This window comes from Cheilinus undulatus, linkage group 24 (genome assembly GCF_018320785.1).
Source record: "Cheilinus undulatus linkage group 24, ASM1832078v1, whole genome shotgun sequence".
In the NCBI taxonomy this organism is placed as follows: domain Eukaryota; kingdom Metazoa; phylum Chordata; class Actinopteri; order Labriformes; family Labridae; genus Cheilinus; species Cheilinus undulatus.
Window position 1 is genome coordinate 17,050,473 of NC_054888.1, and position 23,249 is coordinate 17,073,721.

At 38.8% G+C, this 23,249-nt stretch overlaps 1 protein-coding gene across 1 annotated transcript; it reads right to left on the minus strand.

The window, feature by feature from the left end:
* Positions 1 to 14,667: 14,667 nt before the first annotated feature.
* Positions 14,668 to 23,232, minus strand: LOC121506266 (glycerol-3-phosphate dehydrogenase [NAD(+)], cytoplasmic-like). Its single transcript, XM_041781989.1, has 8 exons — positions 22,801 to 23,232; positions 21,462 to 21,639; positions 18,995 to 19,135; positions 18,708 to 18,846; positions 18,464 to 18,576; positions 16,604 to 16,837; positions 16,401 to 16,507; positions 14,668 to 15,129 (listed from the first exon to the last, which is right to left on the minus strand). Exons 1-8 carry the CDS (start codon positions 22,839 to 22,841, stop codon positions 15,033 to 15,035), a joined length of 1,050 nt encoding a protein of 349 aa, XP_041637923.1. The 5' UTR covers positions 22,842 to 23,232; the 3' UTR covers positions 14,668 to 15,032.
* Between the last annotated feature and the right edge of the window lie 17 nt (positions 23,233 to 23,249).

Genomic DNA, 23,249 nt, shown 5'->3' on the forward strand with positions numbered 1-23,249 from the left:
GCTGTCGTAAATTCCCCTTGAAGTGTTGCTGTCATTGGAGGGGTGGGGTGGGGGGTAAGCCACGCACAAAAACACACTTCTCTTTAAACACTATCTGTGCTGGCAGTGCTGGAAGTCTGCAGCAACACCCAGTAAGACTTGTAAATAGAGGAGAGGGAAGAGGGGGAGTGAGGGAGGCGGGTTGGGGCGGGAGGTTAAGGAGAGTGAGGAGAAGTTCCACATTACATCACCAGCAGCTGTTGACAGGCCTGTGTTTATTAACTAACTGCCAGGGCTGGAGGAGTCACACCACATGCCTCTCGCCTTCACACACAACTGCACAAACGTTGACAAGACAAGACAGTGAGTCTGAAACACTTGCTGCATGCAGCTACGTGTATAAATCTGCACGCATGTGGATGCAAAAACTAATACAACACTCTTAAATCCTTCCAGTTTCTTGCACAGGATTCTGCTTTTTCTGCCTTTCACCATTCGGTTGGGCCGTCATCTGTTTGCACTGGCTTAAAAACATGCTGACTAGACTAGAAAGGCTGTTTTCCTGACTCAGATACCAGTAAGTGTGATGGTATTACTGCAAAGCAAGAGCTGCTCCTGCTGCTGTTGCATTCCTAAAGTGTCTTGGCTTGGCAGGGTCCCCGGCTTCTTAGCTCAGCCTGCGCTTCTCTCCCTCCCCTTCCTAACCTCGCTTTCCTTTCTCCCCTTCTCATTTAAATGGAGGCACATGACTCCCAGCTTTACTGCCAAGTAGACTTCTTTATGCCGGCCAGGAGCCACCGCCGCTCTGCTTTTCATTGGCCTCTCTGCAGGGCACTATTGCATTCCTCTCTACCAGCCATCCTCGCAGCCCGCAAGGCCTAAAGAGGTCAAATCAACTCCATCCCAGATGTCAAATTCAGCTTATTTTCTCTTTATAAATCAAAATTTAAAGTGCATTTACTCAAACTTTCATTTCTTGTTTGCAGCCTGCTGCCTGGGTGTCGGAGCCCTGCAGCTATAGCATCAGCCGCCCACTGTTTGTCATCCCTTCCCACTGTGAACAAATGCTCCACTTCAGCCCATCTCTTCAGCACATTCCTCGCGGCCTAAAATGCAATCTTTTCTCCCATAATTCCATTCTCTTGTTGCATTCTTCCCATCTATACTCATGCATTGCGATATTGTTCGCTCATACACAAAAGAAGCCTGAGTAGGCTCATGAAATTGCAAGAATTTGGGGAAAAGAAGGCTTAAATAATCATTTTCTGAGTTGTTTTGAAGCTGCAGAGCAGCCAGACAAATCAAAGATTGTGATCCCGGCATCCTTTCATCACAAGCATTCAATTAAACCCAAATGTCAGAAGCTAATTTAATAAAAGCAGCATTTTTTTATCACATGCAATGAAAGAGGAGGGTAATAACATGAGGAGACAGGGCATGTCATGTGCAGCATTTGATAATGGGAGCCATTGATTCTTTAATTGGAAGCGTCTGATGTATTGGTCCAATTTTCTCGTATGAAAAAAGGAGGTTAGAATCAAATTAAAGCTGGATTAAAAGTCATGATATGAGAAAAGTTGCAGAAACTTTGCACCGTAAATAATGCAGATGTTAAATCTATAAAGGCAAAACTGACATCAAAAAGAGCTTTTATTTTCAGTCCCTATGATACTGTAAACGTTTCTACAGCCAGAATGAAATTTATGAGTTTTTTACAGGATCGCCATAAACATAAAGCATGGCAGGTGCAGTTTGCTACCTGAAAACACAATAAGAACCACCATATGTGAATCAAGTCTGCAGGTTTACTTGATCATTCTCTGTCTTGTCTTGAAGAAAGGACTATAAATATGGCAAAAAAAACTTTATATTTGCACAAAAATCAATCATTCTACCCAAAAACCTCAGCACATATAGCCGACAGTTTCTAACCAATTAATTTGACATAGCATGAAACACATAAGGCCATGTTCTTTGGCATGAATCTGTAAAAATGGCATATTTGCATACTTATGGTGACTATAGTCCATAAAAAACAGGCTTTGGTGTCTCATTTTGGCTGGAAAACTCTTATACATTGGTGTATAACTCATCATTTTAGCCTTACACAATACCTGCAAGAGTAGGAATCGAACGCACTGTCGAACCAAAACAAATATGGCAGATTACAGGGTTGTGTTTGTGATGCAGAAACTACTGAGCTTATTATGGATTTTACAGCAAAATCTGATGCTCCTTTACCACCACCAAGAACAGCATACACAAGATGTTCTTAAATCCACCGTGGAGAACAACAAGAAGGGCAACCAAGAGAAAGTTTGGGGCAGTTTTCTGTAATCTTCTTCTCTCTTTTGGTGCATTTCCATGGCAGCATTACAGCGCCACTTACAGGCTTGGCATATATACCACAGCGTTTTCAGTCATTTTCAGTGGTTCCGTGCTTATGCAGACATTTCCTAAAACGATACTGTATTTACCAAAAACTTTTTCAAAATGAAACGGAAATAAATCGTTTTCATCTCCATGTGGAAAAGACCTCATTTTGGCCTTAACCTTTCCCTGATATTTGATTTATCTTTTTGGCCTTACACAAACCCAATCACAGCATGATTAATCAGGTCAGTATTGTAAATATGCACAACTATAGCAACTAGAAACCATAAAAATCAGGCTCTAGAGCCTCCTAAACCTTACTCTAATGGAGCAGGGTATGGCTACAACACTGTAAAATGGTATATATGCACAACTATGTCCTCTACAGCTCTTAAAAGCAATGCTTTGCTTGGCAAAACTTTGCTCATACATTGTTTTCTAACCCATCGTCTTTTTGGCGTTACGTGAAACGTGTCAGAGCATGGTAGGGAAATAACCCTGTAAAATAATTTGCAAAACTATGGCCACTCCAGTCTGTAACAATGAGGCTTTGGTGCCTCAAACTGTTCCCTTCTCAAACACTGCTCTTAAACACATCCTTAAGGCCTAACACCACACCTATCAGAGCAGGACACAACGAGCACAGTATTTTATGTTTGCATAACTATGGAAACTACAGTTCATCGAAGTCAGGCTTTAGAGTGCTGTTATTACCCAAACCTACTCATACACTGGTGTCTAACTCATCTTTTAGGTGTAATAGAAAACCGGTGAAAGCAGGGTTTGGATATACACCTGTAAAAACAGTATAATGACACAACTTTGACCTCTACAGTCAATAAAAGTCATGTCTTGGTGACTTTTGTTGTCTGAAAGCTTGCATACATTGGTGTTTAACTTGCATTTTTCAAAATGATACTGTAAAAATTGAATGGTCCATTACAAAAATAGGCCTTAGAGTTACAATATAGCAAAAAACCTTGCTCAGTCATTGGTGATAAAGTCGTTGTTGAAGCCCAACATAAAACCTATCAGAGCAGGGTATGGATGCAGTCCAATCAATGCTTTTTATTTGCACATTTGAACAATATTTGCAACTACAGCCTACAATAATCTGTCTTAAGGGACCCATTTTGCCAAAACTTGCTCATGCATTGGTGATCAACTCATCATTTTGGCATAACATGAAACCTATCAGAGCAGACCATGATTATGAGCCTGTAAAACGATATATTTGAACAACTGTTGCCACTATAAGCTATAAAAATCAGGTTTGGTGACTCATTTTGGCCAATAACTTGAGTACGGTGATGTTTAACTCATCATTTCAGCCTTCTCCAACATCTGTCAGAGCAGATTTCCAACATGACACTGTAAAAATCATATATTTATAAAGCTATGGCCGCTCTTGCCTGTGAAAAACAGCCTTATGGTCCCATTTTGGGCAAAATCCTTGCCAATACGTTGGGGATAGACTCATTGTTTTGGCATAACACACCCATTGGAGCATAATGTGTACTTACTTTGGTGAATACTGCATATTTGCTCAATAATAGCAGCTTCAGCTCATAAAAAATAGTTGATGGAACCTTACTTTTACCAAACCCTGCGCATACACTGGTGTTCAACTTAAAATTTTGGTGTAACATCAACCCGTCAGAGCAGGGCAGGGCTATAAGCCTGTAAAAACTGTATCTTTGCACAAAGATAACCACTATAGCCCATAAAAATCAGGCTTTGGTTAAAACCTTGCACATTTATAGTTTCTAAGTCATTATTCTGGCAGTAAATGTAACTAATTATGGTTGTTTTTTGGGCTTAACTCTGTAAAAATTGTATTTTTGCCCAATAAAATCAGGCTTTGGTGTCCCATAATGGCTGAAAACCTTACCCATACATCTGGGATTAACTCATCATTTTGGGTTTTCTCAGAACCTTTCATAGCAGAATTCAGACATAATCAGGTAAATTGTGCATATTTGCACAACTATGGTCACTACAGCCCATAAAATTCCAACTTCTCAAGTCCTGTTCTAGCCAAAGCCTCTGCACTTACATGGTTATTTAACTCATCATCTTTGCATTACCAGAGCACAATCCAGGCATAAAAACTGGATGTTTGCACAAGTATCACCACTACCGTCCATGAAAATCAAGCTTTAGAGTCCCACTTTGGCCAAAACCTGCTCATAGATTACCTTTTAACTCACCGTGTTGGTGTAACATGAAACCAATCAGAGCATGGTACGGGCATTATCCTGCAGAAATTGAATATTTGTTCAGCTACAACTACTGCAGCCCATGAAAAACCAAGCTTTAGACTTCCATTTTTAACTAAAACCTCACACTTCCATTGGTTTCCACATGTGGTAGTACCTAGAGACTTCTACAGGAAGGTAATGATCCTGTGAACATGCCTCTTGACCTGGGGCCAATCCGGACCCATTCGAGGAAAGAGGTCCAGCTCTTTCATGTGACAGGTCAGAGCCCTGCAGGAGCTCTGAGGAAACGATTGAGAGAGGAAAGTCGTATATATTCTGCAGCAGTTCAGAGAGGATGCAAGGAGACGGGTCAGAGCATTTAGTATGCACTTGAGGAGTCGTAGATCTTCACGTTGCTGCCATGCCTACACAAGAGGAGGGAATAGTCACTCTTTCAAGGACAAAACACCAGACCCTTGATGGACCCTGGTATTTCCATTTTCCACTCAGACATAGCTGCTCTTTACCCAGATTTAAAAACGGAAAAATCTGCCCCTTCATGCTCAACATAAATGAAAAGATTAGATTACAGTTTTAATATATTTCAGCAGTAGTAATGTAATTTTCACAATGCAATAAAGGTCCAATATTAGATCATTAATCACATGCTATTTTGGCCGTTTAGGAACACAGTGTAGTTAAGCTCTCAAAATAAGGACACTACACTGTGCTAGAATGTCTCATTCCACTTTGAACTAGATAGAGGGTTTCCCATATCAGTGGCATAGGATTATATTCACAACTATCTGGGAAACACCCCAGAGATGGTGTTTTTAGAAGGACAAAATCTTGACGTAGTCCAGGGAGTATACTGCTGTTATCATCGTTCACTATCAGTGGAGCCAGTTGGTAGATTAAACTCTTGCCAAATCTGGTCAGGAGGAGGCAAAAACATCTCTTTCCACCAAGAAAAGCCTGCAGTGCCACTCTGGATGTTGTCCAGCTCAACTGTAGCTTAATCCATGTTGATCTCTTCAACCATTTTACAGGCTTGCAGTGCAGCAAAACCTTGCCTGTAGTTACCACTTCTTAAAAAGTCCGTCCATTCCCTAACTGGGAACACTGAAGCTCTGCAAGAAGGATCCACCTGACTCAGTGCTCTGGTAATATCAGGCATTTCACTTTTAACTTTACCTTAACTATTTTCATTGACTTTTTGATCCATAGCAAGCCACTTTTTGCTATACTCAACCTGATGCCCAAGGTTTTGATCAAACAGAAATTCCTTATTTTCTTTCAAAATGAAAGCAGGTTTGTGTCCTAACAGGAAGTAAAATAACCTTAGCTTAAGATGGTACAAAATACAAAGCAAGCGCACAACCAAAAAAAAGATTATATGTTGTTTGAATTAAGTGATCCCAAATGTCCTTTGGGGGTCAGGAAGTGGACCCCAGTTCATTGGGAATGAATGGGAAAGAAGGAAAGTTAGAATTGTACAGCTCCAAATCAACCTTTATGCTGCACTTATCATCAGAAAATTCTGCATGCAATGAGTGTGATCCCTACACTTTATCAAAATGTACTTTGTTTTTCCAGTTTAACTGATTTACCTAGCGTGGAAGCGTCCCTGGACACCACTTGTCCAGACTTTGGACTGAGGCTTTTTTAATTCACATTGGGAGATAATACCACAATACCACTGAGCTACTATCAGGACACAAAAGAAGCTTAAGAATTAAGAGTGGTTTTTGTTTTTGCACTGTGAACACTTGGCATAGTCGTAACATCAAAACATGGCCTTTTTTGGTATGGTTTCTCTATACAGAAACCACTAACCCCCCCCCAAGAAGTTATCTGCTCCTGCATGATGTCATCTGCAAAGAACTTATTATAAAAATCTTCTCTTAACTGGATCACTTGAACAGAGAAAATAACTAAAAGTGAACTCAAAAAGTATAGTTGTTGTCACATTAACTGGGTTTCATTGGATGTCAGTTAGTCATTTTGTACTTACACTCCTGCATATTTCCAAATGTGTAACGGTGTTAAACAGTGTATTTGGCAGAATAAGCACTTTACTTTGAAGCTGTCTCCGAATTTTAAGTCGGTGATCATGAACTTGCACGCTAAGAGCCTCATCAGGTTATAATCCAGACCCCAGAAGATAATGAATGCGTACTTATCAGTCTGTTCCTGATTTAATTGTCAATTTTCCTGTTTAGGGAATTCTGGGTCTTCCCTGACGTCTCCTCCCAGCTAGATGTGCCCTGAAGACTTTCGAAAGGGAGGCCCCCAGGAGGCATCCTGATCAGATAGCCGAACCACTTCAACTGGCTCTACTCTGGATGTCTGGATTCCTCGCCCTATCTCCAAGGCTGAGCCCAGCCACCCTCCGGAGAAAACTCATTTTGGCCGCTTGTATTTATGATCTCCTTTTTTTTGGTCTTTACCCAGAGTTCATGACCATAGCTGAGTTTTAAGAGGTAATGGCCTAGCTTCCTTTTCACCACAGCCGTCAAGCACAATGCCTGCTGATGCTTCACCAATCTGCCTGTCAACTTACCCTCACTCGTGAACAAGACCCTGAGATTCTTGAACCTTGAAAACCAGAGAACCACAGACTTGGACTTGGAGGTGCTAACTCAGTTGCAAACCGTCCCATTGGCTGCTGGAGGTCGCAGCTGAGGAAGCTAACAGAATCACATCATCTGCAAAAAGCAGAAATGGAATTCTGAGCACCCCGAAACGCTCCCCAGCTGCACCTCAAGATCCTGTCCATGAAATTCACAAACAGAATCGGAAATAAGGGGCAGCTCTGGTGGAGGCCGGGGACGTGTCCGACTTTGCGCTGAGAATGTTTTTGAGATGATCGTAAGTCCACAAAACACATGTAAACTGGATGAGCAAATTCCCATGCTCTCTCTAGAAGTCCTGCAAAGGTAAAGAGTTGGTTGACTGTCCCACAGCCAGGATGGAATCTACATGGGTCCTCCTGTATCTGCAGTTCTTTGACTTCAGGTACTGGAAATAACTGCTCCAAACTGGCAATATAGTCCGAAATACAAACTAATTAAATTTTTGATATAATCAAACATAATATTTGTGCTTTCCCATTCAACCCCAATGCCTCCCTTTAGGTTGCTCGCTGCTGGTAGTTTCACTGATCCGAGCGCTCATAAACCCGTCAACTCCACTGCTTTCTGGAATACTTACAGCTCCTTCGGTGGACCTGTTTTATGGAAATGTCTCCAGCATGGATTGTCTGCTATCAGTGGGACATTTGGACCGAGACTACCGCTTACATCCGTAATCGAAACACCAGACAATCCCAGAGGTTTTGATGTGCTACAACGAGATGAAACATGCATGGAAAGTCATGAAAAAGAAATTCAACCTCTACTTCTGACATGAAACTCTTTAAAGTCATCAGGTTTTGTTTCAATGTGGTTCAGGGCTTATTTACATAATCAAATACTGGAAAAACATTGGATTTGATCGATTTGCCCACTCTTCGAATCTCCCACATGAGTATTTCGAAGCAGCAGGAAGTGGTTGATAGCCCACGCTACACTGACATGCTGGAATGCCACTTGAATGATATTTACAGCTGCACTGGGAACCAAATGATGTCCCCCTTCACATCAGGAGCTCCACAAAGCACATCTACGTGCATGTAAGCGTGGTGGACTCCAGAGAGATGAGCCTCGTGCATACGGTAAAGATTTCATCTTCCACAAATCAGACAGAATGAGGAGTTTGTGCTGATGCCAGCTACTTTGAATCCGCAGGAGATAAAACTGGGAGATTTAGATGGAGAAGAGACATCCAGCTTTGACTTTGTCAGCCCTTTTAGAGATATATTGCAGTGATAAATCGCAGCTGCTCTACTGATGCTGTTTTGGCGAATCACGTGATGTCTTTTAGTATTTTATATTTAATCAAAGAGCTTTTTTTAGCCAGGCCTGCTGCCAAGGCTTTACTGTACAAATTGACTTAATTCCATTGAATTAAGGTGAATGATTCCCTGACTAGGATGGCGTTCATGTTCGTCTCATCTCTGCTGCCACGAAGAATCGATGGACATCCCAAGGAAGCAAGGAACAGACCGTAACTTATGTCTGTCTCATGCAATTTTACCCACTTTCCCTGAGGTAAGACGATGGCAGAGTTGAACAAATAGGCCTTGTGTTTGCACCCCATGTTTGTATGCAGTGCCACGGTCCGGCTTCCAGCCAGCTTCGCCTCCTCTTCCCCCCGCACTGCAAAAGCAAACCCGAGCAACCACAGCCGCCACCGTCTTCACCTCAACCCCCTCTGCTCCCCTTCTTCACCCTCCTTTTTCCCTCATCGGGGCGAGCACAAAAGGAGGCAGCGAGGCAGGGCCGCCGCGAACGTGCCCGGATTAGGCCGAGGCGATGATGAAGACAACCGGAGCAGAGGTGAAGGATGAAGGGGGAGGATTTGAGGAGTGGTTGTTATTTCACGGACAAGACTCCATGCCCTCTGCCATTGAGCGTACGCCAGCTGGGACGAGGAGTGGCATCCTTCGCCTTTTCTCTCTTTGGTTTCCCGTCCATCTCTTGTGTTTTCAATGAGAGCATTGTACGAGCCAGAGGAAGGATATGAGGTCCCATTTGGCTGTCATTGACATGTAAAAAGAGTGTGGCGGTGACAGCTGACGAGATCAGTGGTCTGTAATTAGCCCAGGATATGGGTGAGACTCCCACCTCCATGTGTCCAATACATTGAAAAACACACAGCAATATAAAGGATTCAGGCACAGTTTCTACTTCTTTTCTTTATTTAAGAGTTATCTGTGAGCCCACGTGTGAGGTTTGACTCTGAACCATGTGCTCTGATCCAGGGTGGCCCACATATTTAAAAAAGAAAACATTAAATAGAAAACTCGGGGGAGAAGTTTGGATGCACAACTAAAACATTCATCCATGGGAGACACAGGTGTGATAAGCCGGCTGTAAATAACAACCCACCCTCATTACACATCATAAATCACAGCAGCACTTCACGTGGAATGTGCTGAGTACGGGGAAATATGTATTTTTAGGGGGAGATTAGATCACTTAGCTGGAACGTGGATTAAATCCACCTCAGTAAGGGTTTGGTTTGGAACAGACTGACAACAATCTGTCAAAAAGATATTTCATAAAATAATTATTATTCATCTTAAAGCTCTGCTAAGAAATTACTTACAATGGCACCAAGTTTAAAAAAGGTTTCCAGCTGTTTCTATTCGGGATAGTGATGGTAAAGGACTCAGGAACCTAATATCCCAGGAATTAAATGCCATTAGGTGATTCTTTGGCCGCTTGGGGGGAGCAATGATGGGGTAATTTTTGAAACAGTTACTGGGAAAAGAGTTTTAAGAATTTTCCCATTTTCCCTGTTATACAGAGTTTTCCAAAGTATTTTCTTGGAATTTTCCCGTGAATTTTCACAAAAGTTCTCAGAACTTTTTCAAGAATGTTTGCTATTTTTTAAAGAAAAGTCAGGAAATTTTTTAGTTGATTGTTCTCAGAAAATTTGGATGAATTTCTCAGGGAGTTTTCAAAAAATGTTCAGATGAATCTTTGAAAATTTTGGGGGAATGCTTGAAGTTTTCCAGGAAAAGTTCTCTGAAATGTTGGGGGATATTTTAAACAATTTCAGAAATTAAAAAAAAATAATAATAATAAAAAAAATAAAAAATCCCCAAATCTTGAAGGATTTTTTTCTCAGAAATCTGGGCACATAATATATGTTTTCAATTTTTAAAAAGTCAAATGAATATTCAAATTTTGTTGGGAGATTTTCCAGAAATTTGAAGAGTATTTTCCCAGATTATTCAGAAATTTTCTGGGAAATTTTCAGAAATGTCACCAAGAATTTTTAAAGACTTTGGGGGCATAATTTCCCTGGAATTTCCCAATCAATTATTCAAATTTCCCCCAAATGTAAGGCTTTTTCTCTTGTAATTCGGGGAAAATTCTCTGCAAGTTAAAAAAAAATCAGACACATCTTTTGAAATTTTCAGGTGAATTCTTGAAATTTTTCCTAGAAATTTTGGGTAAAATTCCGAGCAATATCAGAATTCCTCTAAAAAATATTCACAGAATCTTGGAAGATTTTCACAGAAATCTGGGGGTAAAATTAATATGTATTTTTTAAAGAATTCCAGTGAATATTGAGAATTTTTCTGAGAATTTTTCCAGAAATTCTAAGTATATTTTTCCAGGTTGTAGAGACATGTTCTGTGAAATTTTTAGAAGCACTGCTGAGGGTTTTTCAAAGCATTGTGTGGATATTTGTCTCTAAAATTTAGGGATTTTTTTTTTCTCAAAATTTGGGCATATCTTCAGAAATTTTTTCCAGGAATTTTCCCAGGAACATCAGGTGAATTTCCCAAGTATTCTCTCAGAAATATCCAAGGAATTTTTCACAAAACTTCCCGGAACTTTTCCAGGAAATGCCTGCTACATTTTCTCAGAATAGCCACAAATTGTTCACTGGATACTTCAGTGGTATTTGGGGGAATTGATCTGGGAGTTTTCAGAGGAATCTTTGGAAATTTTCTGCATGAAATGTTCACAGGAATTTACTTTTGGGGAATGTTTTCAGGTATTTCAACAATTCTAAAAAAAAAATAAAATCTTGAAGGATTTTTTAATCAGAAATATGTGCACATAATTTAGGTTTTATTTTTTATTTTTGAAAAAAGTCAAATAAATATTCAGAAATTTCGATGGGAAATTTTCCAGGAATTTTAAGAACATTTTCACACATTTTACAGAATTTTTGTGGAATTTTCAGAAATGTTCGCTTCAGGGTATGTTCCCATTGATTTAAGTTATTTTTGCCAGAAATTTTCTGGAAGGTTTCTGCAAGTTCAGACAAAATTTCCTTGGAACAAAAGATTTTTTTTGTTGGAGGTTTTTCAGTATTTTCAAAAATGCTCAGAACAGCTCCAAATTAAGTAACTTGTCCACTGTTGTATTAGAAATTATTGCAAATGATACAGAAACCTAATTTCCCAGCTGTTGGTTCTTCTCCGGCCACTTGGGGTCAGTAAAAGAACGATCACTGTAGCGGTATAGGCTAGCATCCTTCAAAGGGCCCAGCCTTCGTAGACTGTTGAGGCTGATATGGAATGAGATGGTCTGGTCTTTCCCCGCTTGCAGTTTTCTCCACTCAAGTTTCCATAAATATAAGGAACACACGTCCTTTTATTTTTTTTTATTCACCTGGGGGAAGTTTCCTGGCCAGTTGCCAACTTTTTTGTGTTCCATGTCATGCGCTGTAATGATAAATCTGTATTTTAGCAGCCTTATCGTAGCTATCTCCAAATTCTCACCCTGGTGGTTTTGAGGATTTTGTTCTTGCCCACACATGAATACTGAGATACAAATAAAAATTTAACCGCATCTTTCCAGAGAAAGTGTTGATGTTTTTCTGGGAGGTTTTACTGTCAGCAGCATTCATGGTGGCTGTTTTTCTTCAGTGCAAAGTTATTACTTGGCAATTAGACTTCAAAACAAAACCGTACCTAAAACCACAAACTATTTATCACCTCTCTTGTCAGAGACATAAAACAGAAGCCAGGCTAGCTTCCAGTAATCTGCCAACATTTTATTAGTTACCTTTTCGTTGGAAAGAGAGCAAAGTAATCAGATCAACTGTGATTTTATAACATGATAAACTTGTGTTAAGTTGCTTTACAATGATGTATAAACAGAATATTAAACATTTATTTAATGCTGGTCAAATGCTTCAGGTTTTGAGTTTAGAACAAAATGATGATTTTCCTGATGACTGTGGTCCAGAGGGCCTCTGATTGGAGGACTGTGTATGTTTGAGCTCAGGGATGAGGTACCAACAGACTGGTTGCCGTGGTGATTAAGCTCTTCTTTCAAACTTTGGTCTCATCTGAAGGTGGCCTTCTCTTTGAAACAGAGAATCTGGGCCGCTGTCAAACCACCACAAGGGTCTCAGCATCGCTCAAAAACCCGCCGATGACACGAGCTGTTCAGAGATGAGAGGAGCCATCCAGCTGTAGAGGACACCAACCCAACGTGACCCGGCTCTACCATGGGAACCTGTGGGAGATCGTAGAGCCCCCCTAAAACTGCTGCATACTTCACCCCCCTCCTGGGTTTTCAGTGGGCTCTTTGATGTCCTGGGATGTGGGCACCAGGAAACATGAGGGCCTGTTATCCAGCAGGGGGAGCAGCTTCAAAATGTGCCAGAATTATCAGGAATATCAGGAATTTTCTAAATTTTTATACAGGAATTTTTGGAGAAAATTTCCAAAAATTCTAGGATTTTTTTGTGGGAACTTCTGCAACTTTAGCCAGAAATTTTGGGAATTTTTCCCCGAAATTTCACAGAATGTTCCTGGGATTTAAAAACTAAAGTTTCCCAGAAATTCAATGCCATAAATTCTACATAATATTTTTGTGGATTTTTAGGAATTTTCCCAGAAATGCCCATGAATTTTGGTTACTGGGAATATCAGGGCATGTTCCTGAAAAGTTTGACATTTTTTTCCCTGTGAATTTTGAGGATGTTCCCATACATTTTGAGGATGCAGTCAGGATTTGATTGATTTATCAGAAATTTTATGACATGTCCCTAAGATATAAGAAAAAACTCTCCCAGAAATACTCTGAAAATTTGACAGACATTCTATGGAATATTCCTCGAAATCATCAAATAAATTTCCAGGAAATTATGGACATTTCATAGGAATTATGGTTCCTGGGAATATCAGGGCATGCTCCTGAAAATTTTGAGAATATTCCCCATGAGTTCTGAGGGTGTTACCTGGACTTTTTGGGAGTGCAGTCAGGACTTAATAGACATTTTTAACCAGGAATTTGGGAGAATTTTCTCAGAAATTTTATTAAAATACCCTGGTAAAAAAAATCCTCTGAAATTCAACAAAATCTGAAAGAAATTAGGCTAAATAGTCCTTGGAATTTTTAAAGAATTTTCCAAGAATTTCCTAAGAAATTTAAGGGCTGTTTCTGGGAATGTCAAGGCATGTTCCTGAAAATTTCGTCAATTTTTTAAGTTTTGGGAGTATTACTAGGACTTTTGAGGAATGTTGTCAGGATTTTGTTTTCACCCAGAGGTTCTGTGGATTTTTTTCCAGAATCTTTCTTGGGGTCTTTTCACTTATTAATTTTTTTCCCTATTTATTCTATTTTTTAGAATTTTCTAAAGAAATTTGCCTGGGAATTTTGGATGAATTTCTTTCACAATTTTTCAGAAATAACATGGAATTTTTAGTGATGTTGCCATGTTTTTGTGAAGAAATCCCCATAAATTTTGGGGAATTTACCCAAGTTTTTGAGGGACCTTCCAGAAAAGTTTGGGGAATTTTCCTGAGAAGTTAGGAGAATGTTCCTGGAAATTTTGGGGAGTTTTTCCTTTAATTTAGGAGAATGATTCCAGGAGGTTTGATGTATTTTCTTAGTATTTCATGGATGTCTTTCCCAGAAATTTTTGGCTTTTTCTTGAGGATATTTGGGGAGTGTATCCAGAGATTTTTAGGAAATGTCTTTAAGCATTTTTTTTTCAATATGAGTTTTTTTTAGATAAACTTGAGTTTCCAAAAAATTTCTAAGGAATAATTCTGGAAAATTCTCCTGTAATCCAGCAGGACACTGGCACTGCTTTCCAGTTCTCAGACTTTAGAAAGTTTACTTAGAAAGCGAAAGACAGGTCACAGGACAGGGAGAGACAGGAGGAAAGATTCAGACTTGATGATAGACACAGACATTTACAGAGTACAGGTAAACAGTGATGGCAGACTGATAGACTATCAAAGGTTCCATCAATCTGACCTGTAACACGGATGGACAAGGACGCTGTTTGTTCCTGAATCTGCTCTCTAATACCGAGATACAGCGGTCTTCATGGGAATCAGTTTGAGTCCACCGCAGCCTGGCTGTGTGGTCTAAAACAAAGGTCAATCACAGATCTACAAACAAGTTAGCTCTGATTTGAAGGAATTGAAGAGTTCTAAAATGCTCCGTTGTGGAAACTCTGTGAAAAACTGACATGATGAGATAAAATAATTCTTATGAAATGATTTTATTGAGAAAAGAGTTTCATATAAAGATTAAAAACAGCTTCTTTAAGCTTAATGTTGAAATTGTAAACTCATAGAGGGAAACCAGCCAGACCGTCTTGTAGTATTGTACACAAAATCATTATTACTTTTAGGTTAAAAAATGCATTTAATAATCCAGTAGAGTTACAAAGAGATGTATTTAAAGAGCCTAGTGACTGTTCCAGAAATGTTAAAATCATTAAAAGACTTTAAAAGCTAAAATATAAAGGCTCCTTGAAATAAAAACAGTAAAAGTGCACTTTGTTGGACTGTGTTTTCCCTGCGGCTTTGTGCGTTTGTCTGATGAATCTCTAGCCCCTTCTGGTGGTTGCAGACTGAAGGAGCAGCTGTTGGTGCGTTTGGTCCCGTCACATGTGCTCTGGGTGATTCTGCAGGCAGGTGATGATCTCTCTCACCTCTCTGCCCTGGAAGCAGATCTGGTAGACGGCAGAAAACAAAGGAAACCTGCAGAAAAACAGACATTTGATTAGGCCTCTGACCTCATCAGCAGAATTAAATGAAAACACCTGAGGTGGAGGACCACAGCTGTGTGTTAACACCTCAACAGGAAGGTAAAACTGATGATTTCATCCTGATTTATATAGTTAATAATGTGATTTACTGTTAAATTAACTGTTTAAAGCTAGAGAAAACAATTTAATAAGCTTGTTTTAGTTGATTCTTTGGGAGAATTTCTACTTTATTAGGCACACATAGAGCTCTACTGTCATTAACTCAACATTTATGATGTCTGTTTTTGATAGAAGCTTTCATTAAGGTGTTAATTCAGTTAAATATTTTTCATTGAGTTCATAGTGTTGGTGTTGTAATGCATTACCAATCCTACACAATCCCAGCTTTACTTATAGAAGCTAAAAAATAGGAACGATTTCTAATATTGTAGTTAAAGTATGACTTCTAAAGGGAAGTTTCACCATTTTCCAACCTTCAGCTAAACGTGAAAACATGATTTTTTTCTTCCTTCATGCCCATAGCAGCCAAGGCCTCTGTGGTTATTTTTTTTTTTTTTTTGTAGCATGAAAATGATTTTACCCCGGAAGGCACGGTTCTTCTTTTTGTACCATGGCAGGAAATGGGCAGTTAGGAGCGCCACATATTTGGCTAAGGTCATTTTGACATCTTCAGGCACCTTAAAGGGGTCGAACAACTCACTTCCTATGATTCCAGCCTAAAACATCACTCCACCACCTCCTTGCTGACATTGCAGCCTTGTCGGGACATAGGGGCCATCCACCAACCATCCAGAGCTCCATTCATCTGGACCATCCAGTGAAGCATGGCATTCATCAGTGAATAAAACTGAAAATCTTTATATAATTCTGCACCGACTGCTATTGTTTCTCCTTGTGGCAGTGGTTAAGTGTGGCTGAAATACCCTTTCGCAAGGGATTAGAATTACCTGTGGACCTGTGTGTGTGCTGTAATATGGGAGGTAGTTTGCCCTGGAATTTTTACCCCGCAAATTACAGACAATGGCGATTTGCACAAGATTAAAAATGCTGACATCATGTTCGATTATATAAATTACCAGAGGCCCCTAAGTAATACTAATCCCATGCGAATAGGGCATTACTTATCCAGTCTTTTAAAGTAACAGACAGGTATTTGATAATCACTACGTGGAACTATAGAAATGCTGGTGCTCCCGGGACAGAAAACCTTGTCGTGAAAGCCTCTAAGGAACTACACAGTTGTAACTGAAGTACTGAACTCACTTGTCAACCATGTCTCTTTTCTGTAGGATCTTGTAGACCTCAGCTGACGTCTGCGGACCCTGCAGCTTCTGCCCGTTCAGCATCTCTACCTCCAGATCAGTGATAGACTGCAGAAAACACATTACGTTCATTCCTTACCCTAATTCCTTTAGGTGTAAGTTTGAATAAAAGATAGAAGTAGAAGTAATGGATGATGTTATCACCTTGGACGTTTTGACGAAGGCCTCGGCCACCTTGCGGTTCCTTCCCCCGTAGCAGGTGGTGATGAGGTCGGCCACGCCGCAGCTTTCCAGGAATGTGTCAGAGCTCACTGAGCCTTTACAGAAGAGCCTGGCGAAGGCGACCATCTCCATCAGACCCAGGCGGATCACCGCCGCTTTGGTGTTATCGCCAAAACCGAGACCATCGCAGAAACCAGCACCCACTGCCACGATATTCTGACAGGAGGTAAAGTCTAAAGTCACTTCTACTGACAACATTGCTTCAATGGACAGTCACTAATGCTCTTCCTTTGACAGGCTCATAGAGATCTATAGTAGGGATCTTTTTGTGATCGACATCAGGCAGAGAAGATCAGCTATAAGGTCAGGAATAATGGCTGCAATTTAATCTTGGAAGACACTGCACACAATCAAAGTACAAACAAAGTTCAAAAAGTGCTCAAATTTATCACTAACAGGCTTAGATTGTTTTAACATTTGTTTCCAGGTTCAAAAAAGCATTCTAGTGAGAAAAAAATTACTAAACTAGGAGTTTTGCCAAAAATTTGGGATTTTGTTCCATAGAATTTTTTGACTGAGAATTATCAGGAAACTTGAACATTTCCTGGATTTTGCAAAATTTTCAGGGGAAATTTTACAATCCCCACAAATATCCTTGGCTTTTATGTGCATTTTTAAGGGAATTTTCAATCTGAATTTTGGGGAATACTATAGAAATTTTTGAGAGATGTACCCAAAAACATTACAAAAAATTCCCTTTGAGTTTTGTAGAATTTTTAGGTTTTTCCTGGGAATTTTGGGCTATTGCTCAATATTTTTTTTAGGAATTTACCCAGAAAAATAACACAAAAACATTTTGTTTGAAGCCTGGGAATTTGTAAGGTTTTTCCAGGGAATTTTTGAGAATATTGGCAGAATGGTGGTATTTCTTCAATAAATTTTACCCAAGAATGATCAAGAAACTTGAAGAGAATTCCAGGAATTTTTACAAATTTTCATAGGAATTCTCCAAGAAAGCTTCAGGAATTTTCTTTATATTGAATGTACATTTTCCAGATATTTTTTTGGGATATTCTTGGAAATTCTTAAATAAACCCAGAAAAAAAAACATAAGAAATTCCTTTGAGCTTGGGAATTTTTTAAGGTTTTTCCAGGGAATTTGGGGGAATTTTTCCAGGAATTTGGGGAGAATTGTTTTCGTCAATAATGGCAGATACTTGTTTTTTTTTTGTTGTTGTTTTTTTTAACTTTTGTTTGTTTGTTTTTTGTCTTTGTTTTTGTTTTTTGTTTTTTTTTGAAGGATTTTACCCAAGATTGATCAAGAAACCCAGGTAGAATTTAAAGGATCATAACAATTATTCCTGGTAATTCTCCAAGAAAGCTTCATGAATTTTCTTTATTTTAAATGTACCTTTTCAAGTATTTTCTTCAGATTTTTGGGGGTTATTCTGGGAATGTCTTAGAAATTAAGAAAAATTACTTAATTTTTGGTATATAAGAATATTGGTAGAAACTTGGTATTTCTTTTGAGGGATTTTGCATAAGAATGCTGAATTAACTTTAACATATTTTCCTGGGAATTCTCCAATAAATTCTTAGGGTTTTTCTTTGGATTTTAAGGTTTGTTTTCCAAATAATTCCACAAACTTAACTGGAGTTATATCTTCAGGTTTGGGAGATATTCCTGTAAAATTATGGAAATACACCTAGAAATATTATGAGAATATTCCTTTGAGGTTGGGGAATTTTTGAAATATTACAAAAGTTTTTGTATGATAAATCTGTCAAAATAATTCCTGAGTGTAATATGTTCTTAGATATAAGAATAAGTGACTTTTTTACCTTTAGAGCTCCACACAGCTCCACCGTGTCGCTCTCTTGTACCACAGTGATGCGGAAGTTTGGTGTTTGGAGCAGCTCTTTGAAGATGGCGCCGTTTGCCTCATTTTTGGCTCCTGTTTTGAATGTAGTTCAGGAAAAAAACACAGAGGAAGTGAGGCTTGGCACTGTCTGACCAACTCACCACATCCTCTTTTATATTTGAATACAAATTGTTTGTAAATATTGTGAAGAATCAGCGTCTAACCGATGGTGGTTTCACAGAACTTCTCATCGGCCACCTCGCTGGCAATGTTGGCCCCCATGAGGACGCTGACCTCGATCTCTAGTTTCTCTCGGATGATGTCAGAGATGAGCTTTAATCCCTCAGGTCCTTCATCGACACCCTGCATGACAAAAGCATGAAAATAAGGAGACATTTTCAGCTCTCTCTGATGAAAGGATACTTTATGAGTCACTGTGGTGACTGAGGCATGGTCACAAGACTGAACGTTCCTGTTTTAGCAGACAGGAAGTAAAATGAAAGGATCTTACTTTGATGAGGGATATCCCGATGGTTCCCTCGGTGATGTGAGGTTTAATCTGGTCGCAGAGGTTGCTGATGAACTGGTGCGGGATTACAAAGACGAGGATTTTTGCTCCTTTGACGGCTTCTGTGATGTCAGGAACGGCGACCTAATGAGGCAAAGTCAGACCTTAAAATGTGTCAAATCACTTCTGACTCACAGATAGAGCATGGGGTTCTTATGTGGCTCTTTATTAATACTTTTTCTTTGTTTTTGGAAGAATTTCAGGGAAAATAAACCCTGGAATGTGCTTAATTTGATCCCACATTATTACATTTTTATAATTAATTAATTAATTATAATTACTGCTCGAAAATTTATGTTTAAAAAATCCAAACAAATTTTGTTGTTTTCGGAGAATATTTCAAATTGGGAAATGTCAAAGTCAATACTTGAATTCTGAAAAATGCTAACTTAAAAAGGAAACTAATGATATCATGCAATTCAAATACAAATATGATCAATTAAAATCTATTTAATTAAAAATCTACATTGCTGTACTCTCTTTAGTCAGCAGGGGGTGCCAGTGCCTCTCTTGTTTGGCCCTAGATGTAATTTTGTTGATTATTCAAACTTTCGACCCGTTTTCACAACCCCTTTTAACACCTTATTGCCACTTTCTACCACATTTTACACATTTTTGACACTTTGAACACCTTATTTACACTTTTAAACAGTTTTGCCAATTATTGCCACTTAAGACCATTTTCACCACTTTTTAATTTTGCCCATTTGGCACCTTTCAGCCATTTTTAACCCATTTTCACCTGTCTTTTGCCACTTTAAGCCCATTTAATACCACTTTTTTTGCCACTTTGAACCTTTTTGGCAACATTTTTTCTGCTTCTTTTCACCATGTTACACTTTTTGTTGCCACTTTTAACCCATTTTTGCCCGTCTTTGGTACTTTTAACCCATTTTCACCTCTCTTTTGCCCCATTTAAGCCTTTTGGTCAATTCTTGCCACTTTTAACTTATTTTGCGCCAAGATTTAACATCTTTTGGCCAATTACTACCATTTTCACCATTTTAAAAAAAAATGTTGCTGCTTTTAGTCCATTTATTACCACTTTTTTGCACCTTTTCACACACTTATGAGACATTTTTGCCACTTCGGACCAAGTTTTGTCAGCTTTTCAAACCACTGTTAATCCCTTTCTTTTTTGCCAATCTTTGGCACTATTGACCAATTTTCACATCTATTTTGCTACTTTTAACCTTTCTTCTGCCTAAATGTAACATGTTTTTGGCCCCTTTTCACCCATTTTGCCAATTCTTATTGCCCATGTACCATTTTTTTGGCCCCTTTAAGCTTTTATTTGCCACTTTTTCTGCTTCTTTTCACTGTTTTACATGTTTTGGTTTTTTTTGGCCACTTAGAACCATTTTTTCCAGTTTTTTTTTTTTTTTTTTTTTTTTACTATTTTTAACCCATTAATGCCAATTCTTGTCACTTTTAGCTTGTTTAGCACCTAAATGTAACATATTTTGGCCACTAAATACCATTTCTAACAAATTTCCATTACTTTTAGCCACTTTTCTTATATTTATTACCAATTTTTACCCATTAACCCAATGTTTAGGCCACTTAAAATCAAGTTTTGCCATTTTTTATACCACTTTTAACCCATTTTCACCACTTGTCACCCATTATTTTTAATAATTTTTAATTAAATATTTTCCACCACTGTCTTTTCATATAACATAACAGTTTCTTCTTCTTTATTTTCTGGCATCCTGACATCACTTTCCACGTGGTTTACTTCAGTGTGCCCATCCACATTATCATTACTTTAAGGTAATTCTGTGTTAGAAAAGGGGTTTACCTCTCTGAAAAGGCTGTATGATACATGAAATTGATTTATGTTGCTCTGATAAGAGTGGTTATTACTCAGGTTAAAAATAAACTATGGTTATCACAGCTTAATGTTATAATGGATCCTGATTTTGCTGACCCCCGGTTTGACGTGGCCCCAGAAAGCTCTGCCCTTACCCCACCTTATGGTTGGCCTTGATCTACACTGAAAGATTCCTTAAAACTTTTTTTAAAAATTGCTCTTAGTGAACATTTTGGACTGTTTTGAATTGCTATTGATAAATCGGTGAGTCATACACTTTACCTAATGAAACAGGTGTGCAAGGTGCAAGCAAATCTTGGCAGGTGTTTCTCTTTATAACACTGGATTTTAAAGGTATATCACTATAGGCACTATTTCTAAATATTATCTCCTATATTTAGACAGGTGCTTTGATTTTCCTGCCCCTGGATGCCTCTTTTCTTTGTATTTGATAGCTTCTTCCTCCTTTAAAGGTAGACAGACAATAAAACAGGGCAGGTGTGTCAGAGTTGCCTTATCTTATCAGTTTGATAGCTGTTTGTACAGTAAGATCACAGCGAATTGCTCTGACATAATCTGATCCTCACTGAGACTTACCACATTCCTGGGCAGCGTATGACCTGGCAGATATTTGACGTTTTCATGGCTGGTGTTGATGATCTCTGTGAGCTTCTTTCCATCGATGATTTCTTCATAGACCCACATGTTTACCATGGGGTCGAAGCGGTTGGAAGCTTTGACATTGTGTCCGATTATTTTGGCTATTGAAGAACCCCTAAAAGAGAGACAGACACATAAGAAGGGGTTGTCACAGTAACATTTTTACACTTTGATACTGGGGTAGCAAAAATAAAGGTCCAAGGCACCCAATTTGTGCAATTTAGACAATGCTCTCTCACACTTACTTTAGCAAAAATATGAATGTTGTGAAGCTTTACTACCTCTAAATACTATGGAGCATTAAAATAACTTTACTGGTAATAATAAAATGATACTGACATTAATGCTTTCTTTGGTTTGCTTGGGGTGTTCTTTTTTCTACAATGGTGTAATGGTAGCCAGGAATACTGATTAACTGGTGACTGGAGCTTCCAGACACAGGTGTCTTTATACTGCTAATTAGGCCAGTCACTTGAAAGGGGTGAATTTTTATCCAGTCACTTATTTTAGCGTACATATTTTTGCTTAATTAGGATTACTTTGTAGAAATCTGTTTTCATTTTGACATCAAAGAGGGCTTTTGGTTAAAAAAAAAAAAGACAAATCATACTGACCAAGACTGATTTATAAAAATTAAAGAAAGGGTAAAACATTCAAGGAGGTGAATACTTTTATAAACACTGTAAATACCGACAGTTTTAGTTGCTTTCACTTTTATAATAGCATTAAATGAACTGCGATTTTATCGTTTTTAACGCCCTATATCGGAACGTATCGAGGTATATGTTTTGACCATGTTCAAGCAGAAGTGTCATATTTCTTTCAATCCAAAAGAAGCACTAAAATACACAAAACCTCCTTTATGTTGACTTTAACTCATCACAAACAAACTTGTGAAGCTAAATATGCCTGTAGAGAGAGCAGTAGGGTGCATTTTAGTCCACACCCAGGTTGAATCGTCTTTATTTGTAGGACAATGACTGCATACTGCAGGGGAAGTAGTACAAACAGCCTTCATGTTGCAGCTTGCAGCTTAATCCTCCACTTTGGTACTAAATATGAGCTGCTGTCAAAGGGCACAGCGAGCTAAATCCACCGCAGCTTTTTCAATTTAATAAACCAAACTAGCTTAAAGATATTGCCAAGGATTACACACTAGTGAGCTTAAATCCGCGTTAACTTACTGTAAGCATTGATTGCATTGCATTACTGCCTCTATAAGCTCAAATGATGACATTGTTTCTTAAAGATACATGGGGAAACATGAAAGGGTTACCAGTTTCCCGATCCAACGATGCAGACTTTCTTTCCAGGCATTTTCAGACCGGTGTTTGCAGCTTTTCGTCCAAACTGAAGACGCTGTACTTCTCCTTCTCCCGTCAAAAATAACTTCCTTATACGCCCTATGAATTTTCCTCCACTGGTTCACCCCACCCCTCAGCTCGACAGGGATACTCCCCTTATCTCTGGAAATGTTGAATTATCATACTGTAGCTATAGCAGTCTGTTACAACTGCTTATGCCATCATTAACGCTTCCTAAAGGGTTAATACTCCACTATTTTGTATAAGTTCTGACCTAAACTGATACACATAGAGCATAAAGAACCGAGTGTAATCTAATACACGTTGCATTTACGTCTTAGCGGCCATTTATTATTAAATATTTACTTAAATATAGAAGACCGCTCGTCACATTTTCCCCTTTGCAACGCGTAACAAGCCG